Source organism: Urocitellus parryii, chromosome 11 (genome assembly GCF_045843805.1).
Source record: "Urocitellus parryii isolate mUroPar1 chromosome 11, mUroPar1.hap1, whole genome shotgun sequence".
Taxonomy (NCBI): domain Eukaryota; kingdom Metazoa; phylum Chordata; class Mammalia; order Rodentia; family Sciuridae; genus Urocitellus; species Urocitellus parryii.
The window spans coordinates 30,449,100-30,463,073 of NC_135541.1; the positions used below are offsets into that span (position 1 = coordinate 30,449,100).

General features: G+C 37.3%; 1 protein-coding gene across 1 annotated transcript in view; it reads left to right on the plus strand.

The window, feature by feature from the left end:
• Nucleotides 1-13,752, plus strand: part of Nsun4 (NOP2/Sun RNA methyltransferase 4) — a 28,902-nt gene extending 15,150 nt beyond the window's left edge. The window contains exons 5-6 of the mRNA XM_077791218.1: nt 11,436-11,560; nt 13,141-13,752. Of these exons, the coding sequence (XP_077647344.1) occupies nt 11,436-11,560; nt 13,141-13,417 (402 nt within the window). The 3' untranslated portion in view covers nt 13,418-13,752. The remainder of the gene's footprint in view (nt 1-11,435; nt 11,561-13,140) is intronic.
• Nucleotides 13,753-13,974: the final 222 nt, after the last annotated feature.

The window sequence follows — 13,974 nt, forward strand, 5'->3', positions numbered from 1 at the left end:
ACACACACACACACAGTGTGTATTTAAAAAAAATAGGATGTGGTGCTAAGGATCAGTAATACTGATTACTCATTATTCTGACCTTTATTTTTTGTATGTAATATTATATCTTGGGGTTCTATCCTATTTAATTTAGTTTTTATTTGTTTTGTGGTGGTGGAGATCAAACCTGGGATCTTATACATTCTAGGCAAGAACTCTACCATTAAGCTACATCCTTGGCCCATTTTTTATTTATATTTTTGAAGTAAGTTACTCTTTGGAGGTTAAAACAATTTCATTCATACTGGTAATGAATGACTATCATTTTCCTACAACCTGCCAACATTGGTGCTCTCAAATTTTGTTTTTTGCCATACAGATAGTATCTAATTTACATTCTCCTAAAAATGAAAGTATTTTTATATTTTTAAGTTATTCATTTTCTTTCAATTGGTATACTCTAAAAATATTTATTTAAAATATATACTTCTAGGACTGGGGATATAGCTTAGTTGGTAGAGTGCCTGCCTTGAATACACAAGGCCCTGGGTTCAATCCCCAACACCACACACACACACACACAAACACACACACAAATATATATATATATATATGTATATATATATTTTTTTTAAGATTAAAAATATATAACTATTATCTCTGTGTTGTCATCTGATAAATCTGTCTAGTTTTTTCTATCCAGTCTCAACCATTCTTAAGAAATTGAAAGAAAGACCAAGGCTTATAGAATCTTGGGTAGGTTTGAGAGACATGCTTCCTGCCTGTTAGGAATCCCTTATTCAGTATTTTTGGCCTGGAGGCAGAAGAATAGTTGAAGAGCTCTGTTTCAGCCTAACCAGTTTCTGTATTATAGGGTCATCACTTACTGATCTTGAGCAAACTGATCTTGATCAACCTGAGCTTCAGCCTCACTTCATTTTCCCCGACAGTGTTGAGGATGGAACCCAGGGCCTTGCACATATGCTCTACTGCTGAGCTACATTCTCAGCCTTTATCTCTTCATTTGTGAAAGTGAGTAATCATACCACGTAGGAGTATTATAAAGATCCAGTGAGAATATCTAGGGAAAGCATTTAGTACAATCAGTACCTGGTCATGAAGATTAGGCAGGTAGTAGATCTCATCAGTATTCAGCCTATGCTTGCATAGTTTCAAGAGTTTACTCAGGTTCTGTTTTTGAATACCTTTAATGTTAGAAGTTCTTCCTTTTATGGAATTAAAATCTGTAGAAGGCAAGGATTTTGGATCTAGACTTCTTAGTTTGGAATCCTGACTCTATCACTTACCAATCAGAGGATTTTGTGTTTGTGTGTGTGTGTGTTTATTAACCCTTCATTTAAGCTTTAGCTTCTTCATCTGTAAAATGAGGTGAATAGTAGTACCTGTCCCATTGGTGGAGATTAAATAAGAATGCATTTGAGCTGAGCATTAGTGCATGCCCATGATCCCAGCTACTAGTGAGGCTAAGGCAGGAGAATTCAAATAAGCCTGGGCAATTTAATTAGATCTCATCTCGGGGCTGGGGATGTGGCTCAAGCAGTAGCACGCTCACCTGGCATGCGTGCGGCCTGGGTTCCATCCTCAGCACCACATACAAACAAAGATGTTGTGTCTGCCAAAAAAAATAAAAAATAAATATTAAAAATTCTCTCTCTCTCTCTCTCTCCCTCCCTCCCTCCCTCTCTATCTTTAAAAAAAAACATTTATAAAAAAATTAATTAGATCTCATCTCAAAATTTAATAAATTTTTTAAAAAGGAGCCAGACACACACCTATAATCCCAGTGACTTGGAGGCTGAGGCAGGAGAATCACAACTGAGGCCAGTCCAGACAACTTAGCAAGACCCTGTCTCAAAAATAAAAACTAAAAATGTCTAGGGATTCAGCTCAGTGGTAGGGCACCCCTGGGTTAAAAAAGCATTTAGTACAGAACCTGAAATATTGAAAACATTCTATATTATTATCATCACAATCTTTTTTATTAGTTCTTTTTAATTATATATGACAATAGAATCCATTTTGATATAATTTTAAAAATTGTTTTGTAGTTATGGATGGACAGAATTCCTTTATTTGTTTATTTTTATGTGTTGCTAAGGATTGAACCCAGTGCCTCACACATGCTGTGTAAGCACTTTGCACTGAGTTAAAGCCCCAGCTCCCATTTTGATATAATTATGAAAGCATGAAATATATCTTGTTCTAATTCAGACAGACGCCAATTCCTCTCCTTCTCCTTCCCTCTCTCCACCCCCTGCTCCATTCCTTTTATTGATCTTTCTCCTATTTACCTATAGTTATTTTTTTAAATTAATTTCTTGTGGATTTACCTGATGTGAGATTCACTGTGGTGTATTCATATGTACATAGGAAAGTTATGTTAGATTCATTCCACTGAATTTCCTTTTCTCATCCCCTCTTCCTTCATTCTGTCTTGTCTACTCTATTGAACTTCTTTCTCTCCCCACCTCTTATTGTTGGTTAGCTTCCACATATGACAGAAAATATTGAACCTTTGGTTTTTTGGAATTGGCTTATTTCACTTAGCAATGATAGTCTCCAGATCCATCTATTTACTGGCAAATGTCATAAAGTCATTCTTCTTTACGACAATGGAGTAATACTCCATTGTATATATGTACCACATTTTCTTTATCCATTCATCTGTTGAAAGGCACCTAGGTTGGCTCTATAGCTTAGCTATTGTGAATTGAGCAAGTATAAACATTGATGTGGCTACATCACTGTAGTATGCTGATTTTAAATCGTTTGAATAAAGGATTTATACATGACCAGTATAACTCCACATCATGTACAACCACAGGAATGGGAAGTTATACTCCATTCATGTATTTGGTTATTCTGGGCCTCTTATTTTTCCTTATTTTCATGAGGAGTGGGATGACTGGGTCAAATAGTGGTTTCATTCCTAGTTTTTTGAGGAATCTCCATATTGCTTTCCATAGTGGTTGCATCAATTTTCAATTGTACTAACAATGTATGAGTGTACCCTTTTCCCCACATCTTTGCCAACATTTACTGTTATTTGTGTTCTTGATAATTGTCATTCTGACTGGAGTGAAATGAAATTTCAGTGTAATCTTAATTTGCATTTCTCTAATTGCTAGAGATGTTTTTTCATGTATTTGTTGACCATTTGTATTTCTTCTTTTGTGAAGTGTCTATTTAAGGTCCTGTTTAGTAACCCATTTATTGAGTGGGTTTTTTGTTTTTTTGATGTTAAGTTTTTTTAAGTTCTTTGTATATCTTGGATATTAACATTCTGTCTGAGGTCCAGGTAGCAAAGATTTACTCCCATTCTGTATGCTGTCTCTTCATGCTCTTGATTGTTTTCTTTGCTGTGAAGAAGCTTTTTAATTTGATGCCATCTCATTTATTGATTTTTAAATTTTATATCTTGCACTTTAGGATTCTTGTTAAGGAAGTCTTCCTTAACAGATATGTTGAAGTATTGGTCCTATATTTTCTTCAAGGAGGTTCAGGGATTCTGGTCTAATTCCTAGATCTTTGATCCACTTTGTGTTGAGTTTTGTGCAGGGTGAGAGATAGGGATTAGGTTTCATTCTACTACATATGGTTTTCCAGTGTCCCCAACCCATTTGCTAAAGAGGCTATCTTTTCTCCAATGTATGTTTTTAATACCCTTGTCAAGTAAGAGATAACTGTATGTATGTGGGTTTGTCTCTGTGTCTTCTATTCTGTTTAATGGAGATAATGATCTCCATTATCTGTTTTGGTGACAATACCATGCCATTTTTGTTACTATAGCTCTGTAATATAATATAAAGTCTAGTATTGTGATGCCTCCTGCTTTGCTTTTCTTGCTTGCTAAGGTTTCCTTTGGTTATTCTGGGCCTCTTATTTTTCCAAATGAATTTCATAACTGCTTTTTCTACTTCTTTTTTAAAATTCTTTTTAGATATACATGACAGTAGAGTACATTTTGACATATTATACATACATGGAGTATAACTTCCCATTCTTGTGGTTGTACATGATGTGGAGTTATATTGGTCATGTATTTATATGAACATAGGAAAGTCATGTCCGATTTATTCTACTGTCTTTCCTATTCCCATACCCTCTCCCTTCCCTTCATTCCTCTTTGTCTAATCCAATGAACTTCTGTTCTTTCCCCTCCCTGGCTTCTTGTGAGTTAGAATCTGTGTATCAGAGAGAACATTCAGCCTTTGGTTTTGTGATTCTTTTTCTATTTCTATGAAGAATGTGATTGGAATCTGATGGGAATTGCATTGACTCTTTGTAGGCTTTTGGTAGTATGGCAAATTTGACAATATTAATTCTGCCTATCCAAGAATATAGGAGGTCTTTCTATCAGCTAAGGTCCTCTTCAATTTCTTTCTTTAATGTTCTGTAGTTTTCATTATAGAGGTTCTTCAATCTCTTTTGTTAAGACTGATTCCCAAGTTTTTTTTTTAAGGCTATTGTGAATGAGATGGTTTTCCTAATTTCTTTTTCAGCAGATTGAACATTGGAATATAGGAATAGGATTTATGGGTGTTGATTTGTAGCTTGCTACTTTTTGAATTCATTTATGAGTTCTAGAAGTTCTCTGGTGGAGGGTTTTTTTTTTTTTTTGAGGGGGTCTTCTAAATATAGGATCATGTTGTCAGCCTGAAAGATAGTTTGAACTCTCTTTTCCTATTCATATTCCTTTAATTTCCTTCCCCTGTCTAATTGCTGTGGCTAGGGTTTTGAGGACTATATTGAATAGAAGTAGTAAAAGTGGGCATCCTGTCTTGTTCCTGTTTGAAGAGGGAATGCTTTCAGTTTTTCTCCATTAAGAATGATATTGGCCTTGTGTTTACCATATACAGCCTTTACAATGTTGAGTTATGTTTCTTCTATCCCTAGTTTTTCTACTGTTTTGAACACGATGCTATATTTTGTCAAATGCTTTTTCTGTATCTATTGAGATAATCACGTGATTCTTGTCTTTAAGTCTGCTTATGTGGCAAATTACCTCTACTGATTTCCATCTGGTGAGCCAACTTTGTATCCCTGGGATGAAACCTACTTGATCATGGTGCATTCTTTTAAATGTGTTTTTGTATGCGATTTGCCAGTATTTTATTAAGAATATTCACATCTATGTTCATCAAGGATATTGGTCTGAAGTTTTCTTTCCTTAATGTGTCTTTGTCTGGTAATGGTATCAGGGTGATAATGGCTTCATAGAATGAGTTTGGAAGAGTTCCTTCATTTTCTATTTCATGAAATAATTTGAAGAAGATTGGTATTAGTTCTTTAAAAGTCTGGCAGAACTGGACTGAGAATCCATCTCAGGGCTTGTCTTTGTTGGTAGTTTTTTATTTTAATATTATTTTAGTTGTAGGTGGACACAATATCTTTATTTATTTATTTATTTATTTATTTTTAAAGAGAGAGTGAGAGAGGAGAGAGAGTGAGAGAGAGAGAGAGAGAATTTTTTTTTTTTAAAGAGAGAGTGAGAGAGGAGAGAGAGAGAGAGAGAGAGAGAGAGAATTTTTTAATATTTATTTTTTAGTTCTCGGCGAACACAACATCTTTGTTGGTATGTGGTGCTGAGGATCGAACCCGGGCTGCACGCATGCCAGGCGAGCGCGCTACCGCTGAGCCACATCTCCAGCCCGAGAATTTTTTTTAATATTTATTTTTTAGTTCTCGGCGGACACAACATCTTTGTTGGTATGTGGTGCTGAGGATTGAACCTGGGCCGCACACATGCCAGGCGAGCGAGCTACCTCTTGAGCCACATCCCCAGCCCCTTTAGTTATTTATTTTTATGTGGTGCTGAGAATCGAACCCAGTGCCTCACACATGTGAAGCAAGTGCTCTAACACTGAGCTACAACCCCAGCCCATTTAGTAGGTTTTTGATGTCTTCTTTTTTTTTTTAATTTTAATATTTATTTTTTAGTTTTCGGTGGACACAACATCTTTGTTTGTATGTGATTCTGAGGATCGAACCCGGGCCGCACGCATGCCAGGCGAGTGTACTACCGCTTGAGCCACATCCCCAGCCCCTGATGTCTTCTTTAATTGCACTACTTGAAGTTGATCTTTTTAATTTTTCTATATCCTCCTGGTTCAATTTGGGTAGGTCATATGTCTCTAGGAATTTGTCAGTATCTTCAAGATTTTTTAGCTTATTGTATAAATTTTCAAAATAGTTTCTGATAATCCTCTGAATTTCATTAGTGTCTGGGATAATATTTCCTTTTTCATCACAGATTTTTATAACTTTGAGTTTTTTCCTTCTTTTCGTAGTTAGCTTGGCTAAAGTTCATCAATTTCGTTTATTCTTTTAAAAACTCAATTTTTGGTTTTATTGATCTTTTGAATTGTTTCCCTTTTTAAAAAAATATTTTTTAGTTGTCAATGTATCGTTTGTTTGTTTGTTTATTTATTTATATGTGGTGCTGAGGATTGAACCCAGGGCCTCACACGTGCCAGGCAAATGCTCTACCACTGAGCCATAACTCCAACCCTTGAATTGTTTCTTTAATCTCAATTTCATTGATTTCATTTCTGATTTTTAATTATTTCCTGTCTTCTACTGATTTTGGTGTTGGTTTGTTCTTTTTCTAGGGCCTCAAGATGTAATGTTAGATTATTTGTTTGGTGTCTTTCTGTTCTTTAATTGTTTGAGCTCAAAGCTATGAACTTTCCTCTTAGAATTGCCTTCATAGTATCCCAGCTTGATATGTTGTAGTACTATTCTCATCTACCTCTAAGTATTTTTCTATTTCTTTCCTGATTTCTTCTGTTATCCATTCATCATTCAAAAGTGTTTTGTTTAGTCTGTAGGTGTTAGAGTGGTTCTATTTTTTTTTTATGTTTATTTTTTTTTAGTTGTTGACAGACCTTTATTTTATTCATTTATTTATATGCAGTGCTGAGAATCGAACCCAGTGCCTCACATATGCAAGGCAAGTGCTCTACCACTGAGCTACAACCTCAGCCCCATAGAGTGGTTCTATTCTTTATCTTCAATTTCTAATTTTATTATGATATAGAATGCAGGGTATTTTCTCTATTTTTTTTGTATTTGTTAAGATTTTGTTTGTGGCCTAAAATATGATCTGTTTTAGAAAATGTTCCATGTGCTGCTAAGAAGTGTATTCAGTCATTGATAGATGGAATATTCTATATATGTCTGTTAAGTCTAAATGATATTTTTTAGTTCTGTAGCATCTTTACTTAATTTTTGTTTGGTATCATCACAATCTTTTTTGTGTATGTGTGTGTGTGTACCAGGGATTGAACTCAAGGACACTCAACCACTGAGCCACATCCCCAGCCCTATTTTGTATTTTATTTAGAGACAGGGTCTCACTGAGTTGCTTAGCACCTCAACATTGCTGAGGCTGGCTTTAAACTCGTGATTCTCCTGTTTCAGCCTCCCAAGCCATAGGGATTACAGGCATGTACCACCATGCCCAGCCTATCACAATCTTTATCATTATTTTATTGCCATTTATTGATTCTAGCTATGCCTTTTGAAACAATATAGAATGAACGTCCTCCCATTTCACTTAATAGTGCTTTTAGACATTTGAAAACAGCATTGATGTCTTAAAGATCTCTTCATTGATTTATTTGTTGAAGACATAGTTGTGTGCAATCTACTATTTGGTAGGGATGTGTTAAGCACTTTAGATGCAAAGAAAGCTCAGGGTTCCACACATTCTGTATCTCCATCTTTTCCCCACCTGCACTTGTCCATCAACTAGAGAGAGGACAGGACCTCAGAACTTTCAGTGTTCATGACAAGACACCCACCCTTACCCTCCCCTCAGAACTTGCCTACATCTCTCCCTCCTTCTACCTCCCGCTTCTTTCCTGTGTTAAATTTCAAATAAAATGTTTAGCTGGGCACAGTGTTGCACACTTGGGGTCTCAGTGACTTAGGAGGCTGAGTCAGGAGGATCTTAAGCTCTAAGCCAGCCTTAACTATTAACTACTTAGTGAGTCCCTATCAGAATTTTTTTTTTTTTTTTTTTTTTTAGGAAAGGGGGACTGGAGATGTATTTCAGTGGTAAAGTGCCCCAGTACAAGGAAAAAAAAATTTTTTAAATAGACTTCTATCTCCCCATAAAAGAAATTATGTATTTGCAAGACACATATTTGGGGCTTAGATCAAGTGGAGCATCATCCTGACATTTGGCTGATAATGATGTACATTGGGCAGGACCAACAGAGATGCCTTAGCCATATTACTAAGTTTCTTAAGGCCTCGCTATTGCTAAAAAGGCTGGCCTTTAACTTGAGATCCTTCTGCCTTAGTCCCCCTAGATGTTTGCCCTTTCTAAATATTTCCTCAGTGCAAGTTACAACTTGCTTTTCTTTCTCCTTTTGACCAGATGAGGTCAACATTTTTCACAGTTGACACTACTAAAGCAATTTCAGTAATAGAACCAAAATATTCAGATACGTTATCACTGATTATAGTCCTTTTGAAATCTCACAACTCAGCTGTTTCTATGCACCAGGGCTTGGGAATCCAACATCCTTAGGTGTATACTGCTGCCATTTTCACTCCAGAGTACAGCTACCTCCTCAGGACACTGAGAAGAAGCAGGGAAAGAATCTGTAGACCTTATTTCTTTTATGGGTTATGGAAATTCCCACAGCTTTCTTTTTATATGCATTTCAGTTGCCCCTTTGCTCATCTCTTTATATTTACTACTGTTGAATCAATTCCTTTTATTTGTATATCTTCTATACTGCATAGACTTAGGTTTCATATTGGGACACAATCTATAAACGTCATTCTTTTAATTGCTGACTTAATCAATTAATGTCACTGATAATTTTTGGTCTCAGCTCTCTTTATTTTGTACTAGGGACTGAACCCAGGGGCATTTAACCACTGAGCCACATCTCCACCCCTTTTTTTTTAAATATAATTTTTTAAATTTGTTTTAATTAGTTATATATGACAGTAGAATGCACTTTGATACAGCATATAAAATGGAGTATAATTTCTCATTCTTCTGATTTTACATGATGTAGAATTCCACTGATCGCATAGTTATATATGTACATGGAATAATAATGTCTGATTCATTCTACTATCCTTTCTACCCCCATATCCCCTCCCCTCTACCTAATCTAAAGTAACTCTGTTCTTTCCTAACCCCGCCCCCTCCATTTTAATTAGCATTTGCACATCATAGAAAACATTCGGCTTTTGTTTTTTTGGAATTGGCTTATTTTCTGTAGCATGATATTCTCCAGCTCTATCCATTTACCTGCAAATGCCATAATTTCATTCTTTTTTAAGGCTGAGTCATATTTCATTATACACACACACACACACACACACACACACACAGGCACCATATATGGAACCAACAATACCTAGGTTGATTCCATAGTTAGCTATTGTGAATTGAGCGCTATAAACATTCATGTGGCTGCATCACTATAATATGCTTCCCAGACCTTTTTTATTTTTTGAGACAGGGTCTCGCTAAGTTGCTTAGGTCCTTATAAGTTGCTGAGGCTGGCTTTGAACTCACAACCCTCCTGCCTTAGCCTCTAGAGCTGCTGTGATTACAGGTATGCACCACCACACCCTGCTACTCTTTATTTTATTTACTGTGTTTCTTTCACTATGTTGTCTCTGTTCTTTGCTCTTTGTTTTTTCTTTTAATTTCTTTTTTTATTTAGAAAGGTTTATTTTTGTTTATATAGCAGTGCTAGGGATTGAGTCCTGGTACCTTGTGTATGCTACTACTGAGATACATTCCCAGCCCAGATTTATATTTTAATTTTACATTGGATAATTCTAATATTAAAAGCATTTGAGATTTGATCCTTAGCACCACATAGAAATAAATAAAATAAAGGTACTCTGTCCATCTACAACCAAAAAAAGTGTTTAAAAAAAGCATTTGGGGTTTAATTCTCTTGTTTTTTTGTTTCTGCCGACTTACTCTAAGAGGCTTATTTCCTTTTGTTTTTGTGGTTATTTTTGTTACATGTCATCCATTTTCTTTTCTTTTTCTTATTTTGGCACCAGGGATTGAACCCAGGGGTTCTTAACCAAGGAGTCACATCTCCAGCCCTTTTTATTTTTCAAAAAAATTTTAAAAATATTTTTTAGTTGTAGGCAGACACAATACCTTTATTTATTTATTTTTATGTGGTGTGAGGATCAAACTCAGTGCCTCACACATGCCAGGCAAGTGCTCTACCACTGAGCCACAATCCCAGCTCTATTTTTTAAAATTTTGAGACAAGGTCTTGCTAAGTTGCTCAGGGCCTTGCTAAGATTTGAGACTGAATTTGAACTTTTGATCCTCCTGCCTCCTGAGCTGCTGGGATTACAGGTGTATACACCGTGCCTGGCTGGCAATAGGGTTTTGAAAAGATTTTATTGATTTTTTAAAGATTTTACTAATATACTAGTTGCACAGATTAATGGAATTTAGTGTGCTATTTCAGTATGCATACAGTATGCATTGATCAAATCTAACCTCTCTTTATCCATCATCCTTTGCCAACACTATGCCCTTCTTTCCAATCTCTAGTTATCACTATACTACATTTAGCTCAACTTTTTTGTGGTACTGGGGATTGAACCTAGGGCCTTTGGTATGCTAGGCAAGCACTATATCCCTAAACTACATCCCCAACCCCTTTATTTTTTTTTATGTGCTGGAAATTGAACCCAGGGCCTTATGCATGCAAGGCAAACACTGTACCAACTGAGTTATGTCCCCAGCCCCGCAACCTTTTTTATTTTTTATTTTGAGGCATGGTCTGCCTCAGTAAGTTGCTGAAGCTGGCCTTGAACTCAAGATACTCCTGCCTCAGCCTCTTTGCTATTGTTGTTTTGGGTACGGAGGATTGACCCCAGGGACATTTTACCACTGAGCCACATCCCCAGCCCCTTTTTATTTTGAGGTAGGTTCTTTTTTTTTTTTTTTTTTTTTTGAGAGAGAGAGAGAGAATTTTTTAATATTTATTTTTTAGTTTTTGGGGAACACAGCATCTTTGTTTGTATGTGGTGCTGAGGATCGAACCCGGGCCACACGCATGCCAGGCGAGCACGATACCGCTTGAGCCACATCCCCAGCCCTTGAGGCAGGTTCTTGATAAATTGCTTAGGGCCTTGCTATGTTGCTGAAGCTGGCCTTGAACTTGTTGATCCTCCTGCCTCAGCCTCCTTAGTCACTGGGATTACAATTGTGCACTACATATTTGGCATCCCAATTATTATTACACAAATGTCTACCAGGTTAAAATGAGAAGTATTGGTTAGGTACTCGGATGGATGGATGAGCAGAGGGAACATTCCATGAAACCTTTTAGGCCAGGAGCCTAAAACAACTCTGGTCCCAAGTAGGAACAAACACCCTGTAAGTAGATTCTATACTTCACCTTTAACATGTTTGGCAGGTGCTGGTGGATGTACCCTGTACCACAGACCGCCACTCCCTTCATGAAGAAGAGAACAACATTTTTCAACGGTCAAGGAAGAAGGAGCGACAGATGTTGCCTATGCTGCAGGTGCAGCTTCTTGCGTGAGTGATAAATTTATAAAAACTCAGAGGAGGGCTGGGTTGTGGCTCAGAGGTAGAGTGCTCACCTACCATGCTTGAGGAACTGGGTTCGATCTTCAGCACCACATAAAAATAAAATAAAGATATTGTATCCACCTATAACTAAAAAATAAATAAAAAAAAAAACTCAGAGGAGTCTGCTCACTTCTGGAAGCTGTTTCCAAGATTATCACCCATAGAAAGGTCTTATGTCTGGAGATCTGCTGGGAGGAGTCAGACATCATGCGATGGTCCTTTTCTGGAACATTAAAACCCTCTTATCTGATAAGGACATACATGCCAGGGTGGGTTGCAGATTTATTCATGTTGTTTTACCCTCAGTATCAGTGACTTGCATATGTTTGAAAAATAGTTACTGCAGGGCATGATGGATCACTTCTGTAGACCTATCTACTTGGGAATAAAGTAGAGTGATACAGGAGAATCATTAGGAATTTGAGGCCAGCCTGGCCTCTAGCCTGGGCAGCACTGTGAGACTCCATCTCTTTATTTTTATTTGTTTCTTTATTTGGTGGCACTGAAGATTGAAACTGGTGGTGATCTACCACTGAGATAAATCACCAGCCCTTTAAAAAGATAAATCTTTTTTTAAAATTTTGAGACAGGGTCTCACTGAGTTGCTGAGACTGGGCTCAGACTTGTGATCCTCCTGCCTCAGCCTCTGAGTAGCTGGAACTATAGGCATGTGCCACTACTCCCAGCTGAGCCCATGTCTCTTTAAGATAAAGAAAAATAGCTATTAAGGTCAGTGCTCTATAGGGTTGACTCAATCTATAGCCAATATCAGGATTTAGTCCACAACCAGAGTCAGGATTCAAGGGATCATTTAAAGAGCCTTCTTAGAAGAGATCCTATGGAGTAAGGCTGTATTGCTCTATGCCTTAAGAATGACTTTTCAGCTGGGGTCATAGGTCAGTGGTAGAGCATTTGCCTCAGACATGTGAGGCCCTGGGTTCAATCCTCAGCACCACATATTAAAAAAAAAAAGAAATATATTGTGTTCATCTATAACTAAAAAAATGTTTTTTAAAAAATGAGTTTTCAGGCCAGGTGTGGTGGTGCACATCTATAATCCCAGCAACTCAAGAGGCTGAAGCAGGAGGATTGCAAGTTTGAGGCCAACCTCAACAACTAAGCAGGGCCATAGCAATTTAGTAAGACCCTGTCTCAAAATAAAAAGGGCTGAGGATGTGACTCAATACCCCTGGGTTAAATCCCTGGTACAAAAAAAAAAAAAAAAAAAAAAAAAAAAAAACTTTGCTGGCAAACACTTTCTGGTCCCTTTTTACCCTGTGGAAGCTTGGTTTCTTTTCTTCTCATTTGAATAAATCCTACTCCTTAACCTCCCCCCACCAAAATAAATAAATAAATAAAAGGATGATTTTTCAGAAAGAGTCATCATGAAAGGGACTTCAGAGTCCCTCCAATCCAGCTATCTGTCACTTATTAGAACTCCCCTACATGTGTTTCCAGCTGTTTATGTTGCTATTCCATTGCTGGGAAGCTCAATAGAAATTGCTTCTTTCTCTTTCTGGTTTCAGGGCTGGACTCCTTGCCACCAAACCAGGAGGCCATGTTGTCTATTCTACCTGCTCCCTCTCACACTTACAGAATGAGTATGTGGTTCAAGGTACCATCGAACTTCTGGCCAATCAATATAGCATCAAAGTTCAGGTGGAAGACCTGTCTCACTTCCGAAAACTTTTCATGGACACATTCTGTTTCTTCCCATCCTGCCAGGTTGGGGAGCTGGTAATACCAAACCTCATGGCCAATTTTGGGCCTATGTACTTCTGCAAAATGCGTAGGCTAACCTAGCATCACTTGTCCCTGCAGTAGGAAGACAAAGGATGTACTCTATTGGAGGAACTGGAAACTGAGACCAGTGACAGAGATGTACTCTAGATCCCGTCTCCATCCTGAGTTTTTTCTGCAGTTTTAAGCAGTAGGAAGTAGGAGTTTGTCCTACCGCTCAATTGTGAAGTATCAACACACTTATTTCTAACTCACTTATTACTCTTCCCCTATTGCCAAGCTTATGCTAATGGTGCCTATCCCATTTGGAGGTTAGAAGGAAAAAAATCAATGAGAAACCTACACTGTAAGCTGTATACTTGTGAAGAAGCATTTAGCAAATAAAATTGTTGAAGTTCCATAGAGCTGGGGATATGTCAGGGGCTTTATGTCAGTGCAAGTACTGTTATAGTTGCATTTGTACCAACTGCAGCTGCTGAACACTAACTCCTTGGTGGCCAAGCTCAGGATCTCAGACTGGTGTTTGAGACTGGCCTCTGATTATAGAGTTCCTCTCACACTTGAGGTGAGTTCAGCAAGCCCCCCTAGTTTCTCCATATGGCCTATGATCTAATTTAAGG